At 40.0% G+C, this 13,135-nt stretch overlaps 1 protein-coding gene across 6 annotated transcripts in view; it reads left to right on the top strand.

Annotated features, from left to right (window-relative positions):
* Positions 1-13,135, top strand: part of TRAK1 (trafficking kinesin protein 1) — a 118,267-nt gene that overhangs the window by 38,943 nt on the left and 66,189 nt on the right. For all 6 annotated transcript variants that reach the window (XM_019474890.1, XM_009290231.2, XM_009290255.2 and 3 more), the window contains exon 3: positions 2,636-2,830. In XM_019474890.1, the coding sequence (XP_019330435.1) occupies positions 2,636-2,830 (195 nt within the window). The remainder of the gene's footprint in view (positions 1-2,635; positions 2,831-13,135) is intronic.

Genomic DNA, 13,135 nt, shown 5'->3' with positions numbered 1-13,135 from the left:
GGGGGGGGCCGCTGCTCGGGGACTGGCTGGGCATCGGTCGGTGGGTGGTGAGCAATTTGCATTGCGCATCACTTGCTTTGTATATTCTTATTCTTATTATTACTATTATTATTATGATTTTATTTTATTTCAATTATTAAACTGTTTTTATCTCAACCCACGAGTTTTCTCACTTTTACTCTTCCAATTCTCTCCCTCATCCTACTGGGGGGCGGGGAGTGCGCGAGAGGCTGTGTGGTGCTCAGTTGCCGACTGAGGTTAAACTATGACATATGGGAAACAGGTCTTGTTTTGTTTCTCTGTGTAAGTTAGTAGTCCTCCAAGAGGGCTGCAAGGACCTCTTAAAATGATGTGTGCAGGCTGACTCTCGCATTGCACGGAGCTCCATAAAAATAGCTTTGCTACACATGTGGGTACCTAATCCTACTAACTTTTGCACATCCACTTCTGCAGTGAGGTTTGGAGAACATTTATGTATTTACAACAGTTAGCAGAACAACCTGGAAGAAAGCAGAGGAGAATACCTCCTGGTAGATAGCAGACTCCTTGAACCACAAGGTACAACGCAGCTTTCCCAAGTGGATTTTAGTTTTAATCAATAGAATCCTGTAACGGATATAGGCAGGAGATTAATAGTATGAGTTCATCTTTGTATCCTCTGCCCTGTTGTCTGGTAAAATAGTAACTCTCTTGCCGTCTTTAGTGCTTGGGGTGATGCTTATGACACTGCAATTTCTGGATTAGAAAGAAAAAAAAAAAAAATTGATGGTCTATAGAAAAGTATGTATTACTTCCCCATGCTCCCCTCCCTCCCCTCCCCTGACAGAGGTTAATTCCACTAGCTTGCAGTGAGATTGCACATCTGCATCAGTCCTGCAATAATGAGTTTATCTCTTATGAAAATAGGTGTCTCTGTCAGGGAGCAGCAAGCACAGGGCTGCCTTACAGCCCTGCTGGCAGCTGAGTGTGACCACAGGATGGGGAGGGCAGGATCCTTGTTGAGAGCCCAGTCCCTTTTGTTCCTGAGCAGGGCAAAGGTGCTGGTAGTAATGGTTAAAATTGACTCTCCAGTGATCATCAGACAAATACCGGGTACTGAGCGGGTCTGTAGCCAATCCAGGAATCACAGGCAATGAGTCAGTATCAGCAGAGGACAGAGCTGGGCACAGACCTACCTTATAGCACTGCACAGGGGAGGACAGGGGCCCTGGGTTTAAATGGGGCTCCCAGGCCACTGGGCAGAGGGTGCTGAGTGGGGTCCCTGATGAGCCTGGTCAGGGCAATTAAGGCCTGTGGGTGCACTCAGGGCCTTGACAATCTTCGCTATTTACTGTGGAGTGAGTCTTAGCAAAAGTTGCAAGGTTAAAGATGGAGCTGCATTGCACAGCATGTGAGCGGCCTTCCTTAGCGCTTGCTCTTCCAAAATAGGTTTAGATACCTTTTTCTTATTTGGGGCGTGGGGTGGGCTGTGGTGTTCTTTTCTTTTTGTCCTGGCATGGAAATGGGAATGCAGATTGATGTACTAAGTGTTTACAGAAAAGATAGCAGGGGTTGCTCTGTTTCTTAACAATTATTGAGCAAGACATTGTAGTTAATTTTATATGGTAATTAAAATGTATATATTTAAAATGATCATGCCTGTTTTAGGTATTCACACATACACAAAAAAAATTCTTCATTATAGAATAATATGGGTTGGAAGATACCTCTGGAGGTCGTCTGTTCTGACTTCTACTCAAAGCAGGTCTCTTAAAGTGAGTGCTCATGGCCTTGTTTAGTCAAGCTGTCAATCTTTCCAAAGATGGGAGATTTCCCAGCCTCTCTGCGCCTCTGTTCCCATTTTTGACCATCCTTATGGTAAAAAAGTTTTTATGCTGAGTCGGAATTTTCTGTGTTAAAACTTCTCAGCTCCCTCTTGTCCTAAATTTAAATCTCCAGTTTTAATTGCAGCATTTTTGCAGTTGTTGATGGCTGTTGGTATCCATTTTTAAAACTGTGCAAACTGTATATACTTGTGAACATGAGGGACTGATATCACAGAATGCAGGTCGAGATAGTGTCGAAAGGTTCCCTAAAAGTTCTTGCAGCCAACTTCACCAGTGCATCTTATGTGTGAACTGTGACACTGTTTGCTATTGCAATCCTGGATTTCTTTTTCTTGAGAAAAATCTGCCAGCAGCAAAGGCAAAAAATATAGTGGTACTGAACTGTGGTCAAAGACCAAGTTAAGGAGATACGTAAAGCTTGCAAACTAAAAATAATCTGTCAAGTAGAACATCAAAAATGTAAATTCCTGTATGTACTAATCCTTTCTCCATAGCCAGGTTTTAACTACCCTGTCTTGGTCAATGCTCACTTGCTCTCTATTGACCCCCACCTTATTCTTCAATAGATGAGTCCCTGCTTCTAGAGGTTGGGCTTTCTGTCCCTAAGAGCATGCCTTTGTATTTTCTGCTAGTAAGTATGCTATTTTGGGATCATTTGTGCTAGTCATATCTTCTAAACCGATTAGTATCTAGCTGTTTTCTACATGCAGAAAAATCTTTCTGATACCAAAACAGACATCTTTGCTAGCTTGTATGTGTAGTACTCAATTTAAAGCAACTAACAGAGATTGTCCTCTTTCTCTTACCAGATGTGTGCAATAGTACCAATCTTCCTGAAGTTGAAATCATCAGTCTACTGGAAGAGCAGCTGCCTCATTATAAGCTAAGAGCAGATACAATCTATGGTTATGACCACGACGACTGGCTTCATACACCTCTCATTTCCCCTGATGCAAATATTGACTTAACAACTGAGCAAATAGAAGAGACCTTGAAATACTTCCGTAAGTCAAAAATTCAGAAATTGTGCTGAGGAACAAATAAAATAGTGTTATTTTTGTTACCTTGTCTGAAGTGTCCGTGCAATTCTATTACAACTGTGGAAAGCAAGAGAACTGTTTGTGATTTATTGCTTTGGTCTTCAAGTTTGTGCTAGATAGCAAACAAAGGAAACATTTAATCAAAAACAGCAGTTGCATTTGTAATCTGTGCATACCCCTCTCCACATTGTCAAATATTGGTGAAACTGAAATACTTCTTTTTGTTTGTGATCTCTCTGGCAAGAGACTGAAATTTCTGTACTTATACAATCTAGAAAGCTTAGACCTGTTTCAATATTTGCTTTTTTTGAACACATTCTCTGACACATTGTACTGTTGTTTGATGACACTGTGTGCCAGCATCACAACATGACATTAAATAATTTTTCTGCAGCTTACGCTTCTAGGAAGGACTTGTGAAGAACCAAACTCTGAGCGTTTGGTTGAGATGGTTTGTCGCTTTGTTCTTTCTTTTGTTCATATTCATCCTATTGGACAAAAAGGTACCTTTTGTGCCTGGAGGGACAGCATGTAGTGTTGTGACCTTCTTGGTTTTTCTTTTTTTTCTTTTTTTCTTTGTTTTTTTTTTTTTTTTTTTTCTTTTGTTTGAGCCTGTAGATACTTTTATCATAGTGAATGGATTCATGTCTCTCTGGGTTCTTCCACTGTGGGTATTGACTTAGCTGTGCAAGTAGAGAAGACTTCTGTGATTCATCCCCTAGTTGCTGATTTATTGAGTAATGTATGATTAAATGATTCTTCCTTTTTTTCCCCCTCCATGGTTTCACGTGAAGGTGCAATTTTGTTGCACTTCTGCATGTGTTGCATGTTTAAATAGCCTGCAGAGTATCAAGCCAATAGGTTATATACTAAAGCTGTAGTAGTTAAGACTTACATAGATTATAGTAGTAGATAGATGTAGGTAGGCTTACTGAGGCACTGTGGAGCTCAGAAGGGATGAGTTACAGGGCTCAACACAAACCTTTGCAAAGGTGGGTTCATTGCATTTTGAAGCACCTGGAGAATTCACTTTGTAGGGAGCAAGGTTGGTAAAGAAAAGCAGTAAGACTATGAAGAACTGAGTTTCTGACTGTAATGCTTCAACAAAAGGCATTAAGTATTTTAGTAAATAGCTTACATATGCTCTCCACCTCCCCCAGTCAGACAAAAACAGTGGGAAGGGGGAAAGGTGAGCTGAAGCTGATCTATGGAATCAGTTGTACTACAATTCCTTGTTTTGTATCAGTCCATTAGTGTTATTATAATGGTGGCAGAAGTTGGCTTAAAGAAATGTTTTGAAATGTCAGGTTTCCCAAGTCTTTAGTAACCGGATTAGTCCTGTCTCATGAATAAGATTGTCTATGTGGGTGGACTGTTACAATAATCATGGGAAAGATGTTTTGCTAGTGGGGCAAGGAAGGCAAAAATCCACCTGGAAGCATCCTAACTCTCCCAGCGGAGATGCTGGTGGGGCATGTCACTTGCAATAGTGCATGACTGTTGGGGATGGATACAAAATGAAGCTATGTACAACAGAGGAATCAAGATAGCAGTAGCTGCCTGTAACTGTGAGTACTTAAACAATTTTTATCCAGCTTTTAGCTTACAAGGATAATAACTGCAACTTTACCATGTTGCTGTGATTGAAGATTTCATGCAATCAACTGGCTTTAATGAAAAAACTTTGAGTGTAGTTCCTGCCACAACATGTTTTCTGCTTTCATTGAGAAATAACTGCTTAAAGAAGAGGAACCGAGCAAGGAGAACTTCCATAAATAAAAGTTTTTATTCCTTACTGTTTATATACAGACACTTGTGTATAGATAGTAGTTTAAGAATTTTAAGCAAATCTGGATTGAGCCTTAGACTGATACCCTGGAAACTGAGATCTCTGACTTCACCCTTGTTCAGTTATTGTGAACAAGTTGTATAATGCATCTATACATGAGAGTGCAAGATCATAAAACTTTGGCATGTTTGGAAATTATGGCATTGATTGTAAACTTTGGTTTATGGAAAAATTAACTATCAAAATAAAAATATTATTTTAAGTAAGTTCACAGAAAAGTCCCATGAATTGTACCATCATCACTTTGGAGAGTGTTTTCCAGGGTGTGGCTGCTTGCACAATGATTCGTTTTCAGCGCTGCAATTAAGGCACTCCTTCTGTACCTGTTTAGTTTGTTTTAAAAACCTTGACGAGGGGGTGAGCAAATACTGTAACTTGTCTATTGGAAAGTTTTAGTATAATCTTTCAAATTTCCGCTATTTTCAAAACAGTATCCTTGTGGTCTAAGAATTCTACAGATGTAGTTAAATTTAATAAATAACAAAAATGAAATTTCATTATCTCTCAAAGTTTTCCTTAACTGAAGGAAGAATTCATCAATTTTGCTGCAACAGAAAAGGATTCATTGCAAAATAAATACTTTTATCAGAATTACGAGGCGCTACACATACAGATTGTTGCTTTACCTTCTTCAAGCTTCTTAGAGACATGCAAAGATAATTAAAATAAAATTAATATTAAAACTTGAGCTACTGCAGATTATTTTTAGGTGTGAAATTAAGTCTTTTGATTGCTTACGGTTCCTGGTGTGTTGTAGTGTTGATCAGCTTCGAAACTAGGGTGTAACAGGGAGGGAGGGATATGTTGTGGCTTTATTCAGGAAATGTTCACACACTGAGAAATACTGGACAACAAGAGGGATGTTTGTGTATATTTTAATATATGTAAATATTGTGCATTTTTAATATATGTAAGTATGTCTTTTGTAAGGCTTTCTGTTGTTTAGGGAGAGAGCTTATCAGGAAGAGCAACATTTTATAACCTTTAACCACACCAGTTAAAGCATAACTACTTAGGCTGGAAATAGTCTGAATGGTAACCCAATAGTGGCAGTCTTGCACTGTAACTCATTGTTTTAATGATGTTCAGGTACCTACTGTGAACAACTGGAATTAGGGAAAGGGAACGCATCTGGTTTTCCACTGGTTATAATTGCATTCCCACCCCTCCCATCTGAGGGCAGTGGAGGTTGATTTTGGTAATTGAGAGCAGCTTTTTTCCTTCCTTCTGCTGGAGGTTTTGAACACATTCATGGCCAGTTACCATGCTCAGTGACTCTTTAACCTCTGTCTTGATTGTAATCCATATCTCCAGCTCTGTCCTGACTCATTTTGTAAGTTTTAAACAAGATAGATGTCTGAACCTTTGAACCTCAGTACTGGATTACTTAAAAATATTTTGAGGCCCACAGAAGTAGGAAAGTGAGGTGTTCTAAATATATATATATATATAAAAAAATAGTGTGTGTGTATATGCATATATAATAAATATATAGTATTGATGTGTAAATATATGTGTATCGATGTACAGTTGGATTTGTAGTTATCCTTCTGAAAGAACTTTAAAATATGATGACCAAAGTTTAAATCTCTACTCAAAATGAAAATAATTCCTCAAATGCATTTTTTTGTTAAGTCTTGTAAAGTACCCTGAAGTTAATGAAAAAATGTGGCTATCTTAAGCCTAGTAAGTAAACTGATTCTGAAAATAAATGCCTTTTAAACTGTACTATTGTCTTCATTTGTTCCCGCTTTAGAATGGCAACATGAAAGGGAGAAAGCTTGTTTGTCAAAAAGGTTATGTGAAAAGTTCTAATTGATTTGCAACCCCAAACCAAAATTTTAAGCTGCACTCAGAAAACAGTGGTCCAATTCTCCATGGACTATCTCTCTCTGAGCACTGTACTTCTGAAGAATTTATTTGCTGTTTAAAATGTCATTTGTATATGAATTATAGTACATGATTTCTGTGTTAGGCACATGCACTTACATGTTCACATATACCCATTGCGATTTTATAATTCGTTCTCATTATCTATCTAGTATTCTCCTGCTTGTTAATAGGGAACTTGTGATACTGCATACCTATTTGTCTGTGATTTTTTTAGTTTCTGAATAATACATTTATATTTAATAAGAGAGGCTCTGTGGTGGTTTGAATAGATTCAGCAGTCTCTAGCTTGAGTTCATCTGTGTTTGCGTTTGCTCCCAGGAGAGAATCCATGAGAAATATTACTTCCAGGAGTAATTCAGCATATAAGGTAACTGGCAGCTGCACTGAAATGATGGGAGTTTTCTGAAGAGCTGATGGGTGTTTGGAGTCGTGTAATATCAAGCTTTTAAAGTATACAGATGCATTTTCATTCAGTTAAAAAGTAGATTAGTAGCTATTAATGCTCATGCATACTTGTTTTACTGTGACTGAACAGGTACTGTTTCAGGGGGCAGTGAGGGCTGTGTTTCCTTTTTACCATAGGAAGCGTATCACAAGGGAACACTTGAATTTAGGAAAACAGTCAATCATTTTTGAGTGAAAAGATAAATTATCTTCTCTGGATTGCAAAATGAAGAGTGTAAATGCTTTTAATAGGGCCACTTTCTTAATGGATATCTCCATTTTGGTTCCTGATTTTTTTTGTTGATTGCTTCTTTAGGTCTTCTTGGGTTAGTACATCCATCTTTAATAGAGCATAATGACGTATTAGACCCTACAGTAAAGGATGCATGGAGTACAACTGTTCTCAAAAGTAACTTGATATTCACAAAATGCCATCTATACTTGTATTCTATTATTTCTCCTTAAAATACAAAAACAAGCATTGAACATGTCCTAGAAGTTAAGCACAAGTGTGGATGGAGGAAGAGAGAGCTTCAATGCAAAGATAGAGCAGGGAAGCTGTGGTCTGGGAAGGTTTTCAGTAAAATGAAGTATCTTCTGCAGCTTGGGTATAATGAGAAACTAGAAATTAAACTTGTTTGATTACTGAGTTCCAGACTAGCAAGACTTGTCATATAAAAGTTTATACGGGGCAAGTATTTATGCTACACTCATTTCTTGGATGCCTGAGTGCTGTATGCCAGTGATGTGCACTTTAATACTGACTCTTTTCTGGTTCTCCAGTCTACTGAACTTGTTCTGCTTAATCTTCTAACTGTGTGTAGTGGTTACAACTGAATCAAGATATGACCTATTAGAATCAAAAAGCAATGAGATTTCTGAGGGGTGTGGATGTGTGTGTGCATATGGCGATTTCAGTAATTACTGAAAACCTAGGGTCTCTGTTGAGCACATCTCTGTTCTCTGTCAGTAAACCAAATTTACAAACTAGTTTTTCTTAGTATTCAGATGTGGTTTTGCTTACTAGTACTGTTCTTGTAGGCTTATATAAATGTTGTGTAAGTTGTAATACAAGATAAATCAAGGATAAAAATGCTACAGAACTATAAAATGAGCTAAAGTAACTTCTCCAATGCCACCTTCAGATTTCTTAAATTCATTGTGATACTTGATTTCACATGATTAAAATATCATCCATGTAAAATATTTTAATCATGCAAAATGTTTACTTCTGAAAAAACTGATTGTTGCTTTCTTGGTATTTTGCAATAACAAGGACTGTTCTTCTATCATTGTTATTAGAATCTTGGGTACTTCCCTACTCTTTTCACTGTGGAAGGCAAACTTTATTTAAGTAAAAGTGTCTCTCAAACACTGCAACCTTATCATGCTGAGGCTAGTAATGTTCTGCCATTTCCAGCAAGGTTTTATACTGCCTAAACTCCTTTTAATAGAATGGAGGATATGCCTCGCAAGATATCACAACAGGAGTGGTGGTCTTGCCTAGTGTAAATTGAGTCAATTTCTTTGTAGTGGGGAAGAAAACTATGTACCAAGGGAATGTTTGGATCCTTTGCTTAAATCTACCTCCACAACCTACATCAAAACTTTTAGGCAAAATACTGATTGCAGTTGGCTACTTCATTCCTATGGGATTCCTCTTATACAACTCACTGGTTTTGACTGGAATTCAGATGACTTGAAACCAAGAGTTAGGCCTGGAATTTTAAAATCTAGCTTTTGACTGTTAATAGTATTCTGTTAAGCTTCATAAGGCTTGCACACTGAATGTGTGCATTGTTGTCATTGTAACTCTTCTATATGAACATGTGAGATTTGAAATCTGAGTGATTAAGCAAGAAGGGCATTTGATTTCTGAATGACTTGGAAAAATGTCCTTGCAGTTTTTGGACTACATGCTGAGACTGATGCTAGTTTATAACAGGCTGGTGGAAATGTGATGAGTTCCCCTCTGTGTTGAGCCATACAGGGTAAGAGTCAACAGTGGTCCTTAGCTGTACTGCTGTGGCTTGTTAGAGCAGATTTTTCTGCCTTCCCGTGGCTTTTTGTTTTTGAGATCCTCAATCCAATCCACAACCACAAAGGCTGTCAGTCATAGAATCTGCTGGGCAGCTTCACTCAAGAGTATGGACACAAGGCTACTTAGCCCTCCTTCTGAATTAATTTTTGAAGATATTGGCAGAAAGATGAATATTTAAATATCCAAGCATTTTAAATTATTAGCAACTGGGGGACGGACACACACTCTTAAGCTATAACCCGGGGTAGGTGATGTAAAGAATTAGTTCTTACAATTTAGTTGGCAATTGGGAAATGGAGTCTTCACACTTGGATGAAGATACACTATTTAGTTCCTCCCAAAAAGTATTAGGGCTGCAGCTGTTCTTCTGTGTTCCAAAACTGCAAAGCACATCTTTGTCATTATTTTCTTCATATGCTTCAGACAGAAGACTGACCCAGTCCCTACCAAGTTAACAAAATAAAACTCATCTGACCCTAAAACATAATCAAATAAATCAAATGTCATCTCACCAGTCTCATTAAACTTGTGAGACAGTGTGTCTTTTAAGCCAGTCTAAAATGTGCTGCACGAATGTATGATACAGCAAAGTGATGTTCCATCTCCCTGCCCCCAGATTAGGGAACGTCAAGCACCCTTTTAGTTGGTGGCTAGGGAGAGGTCTATATAAGAGCCAGGCCTAGAGCACAGCTCTCTGAGCGCAGCTGCCAGAAGCAGTGAACAGACACAGCACTTTGCACGAGAGACTGGGTTCTGCCTTGGGAGCTTTAAGGGGACAGGGCCCAGGATCACCTGGGGACTCCTGGGAACCCTCTGAGAAACTTGAGGGTGTCTGCTGCTGCCAGGTAAGGGCAAGGTAGGGGGAGCCACAGGGTTGTGGGCCCGAGGAATCTCTAGTGACTTCTGAGAAGCTGTCAGCTGCCCTTGACACAAGGGTGCTTGGAGCCTTTGTTGCAGCTGCTGCTGACTAGGGATGATCAAGCACCTTTTTAGATGGTGCTTGGGAGACCCCTATGTAACAGCCAGGTCTGGAGCACAGCTCCTAGAGACAGCCAACAGATGCAGCAGTTGTGTGGAAGGGTGCAAAGAAGGGGTCCTCATCTGAGTTCAGAACAGCCTAAAACTTCAGACGTGGTGGTGATGTGCCACAGGATGCATTCCTTGGTTTTGGAGCACGTGTCCCTGCCAGGGCAGAGACTTTAACCCAGACAGAGCTTCAGATGGTGGATGCAGCCCTGCAAGTCCCAGGCTGCCGGGAGTGCCTGGGGTCTCTCCCTGAGATAGGGAGAGATGGTCGTCTTTTATGCAGGAGGTGTGCTGCTGTTGAAGAGCTGTCACCAAGTAGAGAAGATAAAAGAGGAAGTCAGCAGGCTGTGTAGCATCCTCAGGGAGGATGAGAGACAAACAGGATCCAGGAGGAGTGTCTGAGACACCAGAGGAGTGTGCTCCCATTCAAAGGGACCTTGACAGGCTAGAGAGATGAGTCAAGAGCCTTGTGCAATTCAACAGAGGGAAGTACGAAGTCCTGCATCTGTGGGGGAACAGCCACATGCACCAGTACATGCTGGGGTCCGAACGGCTGGAAGGCAGCCTTGCAGAAAAGGACCTGGGGGGTCCTGGTGGACACCAAGTTGGACATGAGCCAGCAACGTGCCCCTCCTGCAAAGAAGGCTAATGGTATCCTGGGCTGTATTAGGAGCAGGGTTGCCAGCAGGTCGAGGGAGGTGATCCTTCTGCTCTACTTGGCACTGGTGAGGCCACACCTGGAGTGCTGTGTCCAGTTACGGGCTACCTGATTCTATATTCCTTCAGTGTAGTGCAACTTGCATTCCTTTCCTCTCCCAGGAAGCTGCAATCATGACTGTCAGTGAGTTTATTCCTTCCTTGTTAGAAAAACAGGTCATAACCATGCTATGTAATATTTTTGTCTATCCAGTCAAGCATGACGTTAAGCTCAACTTCATTTTACAAATGTTCTTGCTGTTTCCAGGAAAAATATAACCATAAAAACCCAGAGATTGTCGTTTACCTTATTTCCAGGTGGTGAACAGTTTACAAAATCTCACTCTTTAAAGGTTTACTCTTCTTCATTTCTTTATGCTGGATAGGGGTGTATTGTCTTAAATGTCCAGCCCTTGCTACCATGGTCTCACTTACAGTATTTAAGTATGCCCAGTGATACCTTAATTAAACTATGCAGCTAGTTTTGCAGGTAGGTTGCTGAAGACCACATCAATTTTGATTTTATACAAATGCAAATATAGTACTCTCCAGTAATAATTTGGGGGAAGGGAGAAATAATCCTTTCATGTGGGAAAACAGGTTTTTGTCCTTAAGTAATTTAATTTCATCTGTCTGCCCCTGTCTCACGTTAAATCATTTTGTTTCAGTGGGAGAACGGTTAGGCTCTTCTCTGCGTCAGTCTTTTGTCTGTACCAGGTGAGGTCAGTGTGCCCTTACAGAGTTCAGAAGGGACCAGCTCTGTCCCATCTGTAGGAAGTACCTGTACCATTTTGAAGCCCTGAACAGTAATCGCATTTTGATGAAGTGGAGTCAATCAAATCTGAAGCACCCATTTTTCTAAATACCAATTCTGAAAGCTGCTGATACAATGCTGTCACTGCTCTGGTTCCCCTCTTTTCAGGTTAAGCAAGCTGCAGTGACTTCTTGCTAAGCAAAATACTACACTTGAAGAGACCTCTGTCCTAAGTTGCAGAGTTGTTTGCTCTTACTACATGTGCAGTCACAGGATGACTCCTGTTCAGTGTTCTTTTAGAAGGTGAAACACCAATAACTCTTCACTTCAGTAAATGAGATCTCAATTTAGAAATAACAGTATGCCAGCCTGTCCTTGAAAATCGGTTGGACTTTTAAATATGCTTTCTTTCCTTTTTAATGCTCTTTAATAACTTTCTTTTTTTTTAAAGTCAGTTAAAAAAAGTCAGTTTGCAAAGTAAGTATTGTGGCAATGCCTATTAACCACATGCATTGCATAGTGGTGGACTGTACAGCTGCTCTGATAAAAAGGACTCCAGACGATGTTAATGGGGTGGGCAACTTTATCCTGAGCGGTGGCGACTGTGTTGGAGACTGTAGAAAATAATGAAAGGAAATGGTGTTTAATTATCTGCACATCTTCACGTGATGCTGTAGCCAAGAGAAGAAATGTGACCCAGAGTTCATCAAATGGGAGGTAATACACTGTTGTAGCTGCCATGGAAATACTCCATCCAGCTCCGGTGTTCTGTTTCAAAGGATCCTCCCGGAATTGGAAAAGGTTTGGAGAAGAAAGCTGAGAATGACTAAGCATGGGAACACATGATTTATAGTGACATACTACGTAATGACATTCTTTGAATACTTTATTTGCCAGCAGAGATGACTTGCTGCTGCTTTGCACCCTAGCAGCACGGTTCAGTGCATCCTTGAGTGTGCTGCTACAACTTTCTTGAGAGGCCATGTTTATAAATGGGGTAGTTGAATCATAGAATCATTAAGGTTGGAAGAGACCTCTAAGATCATCGAGTCCAACCATCAACCCAACACCACCATGCCCACTAAACTATGTCCCTAAGTGCCTCATCTACACGTCTTTTCAATACCTCCAGGGATGGGGACTCAACCACTTCCCTGGGCAGCCTGTTCCAATGTTTAACCACTCTTTCAGTAAAGAAATTTTTCCTCACGTCCATAGTTTTTCCTGAAACTATCTTTGTCAAAAATTCTCTCCAAACAAGGAAAAGAGTTTGTGTGATTTTTATGACCTGGCTAATTTAGGCAGACCAGTTTAGCGTTGACCTATGGCAGAGATTTATTGCAGCAAAAGGGAAGGAGGAGAGGGCTCGTGAGCTTTTCAAGTCAACTTTTGTGCCTAATAAAACCCCTTTGTAACCACACACTTAAAGAGCGCTCAGTCTAGCTGATCAGAGTTGGCTGCCGGAATTCTTTATCAGTCTGTATATTTTGGTCTGTGGAGAACAAATAAAAGTGGGGGTTTTATTTGCTTTAAAACTAAAGAGAAAAATAGGACAAAATCCAGCAG

Source organism: Aptenodytes forsteri, unplaced genomic scaffold, assembly GCF_000699145.1.
Source record: "Aptenodytes forsteri isolate BGI_AS27 unplaced genomic scaffold, ASM69914v1 Scaffold426, whole genome shotgun sequence".
NCBI lineage: Eukaryota > Metazoa > Chordata > Aves > Sphenisciformes > Spheniscidae > Aptenodytes > Aptenodytes forsteri.
The sequence above is the reverse complement of the archived record's forward strand: the minus strand, read 5'-3'. Positions and strand labels throughout refer to the sequence as shown.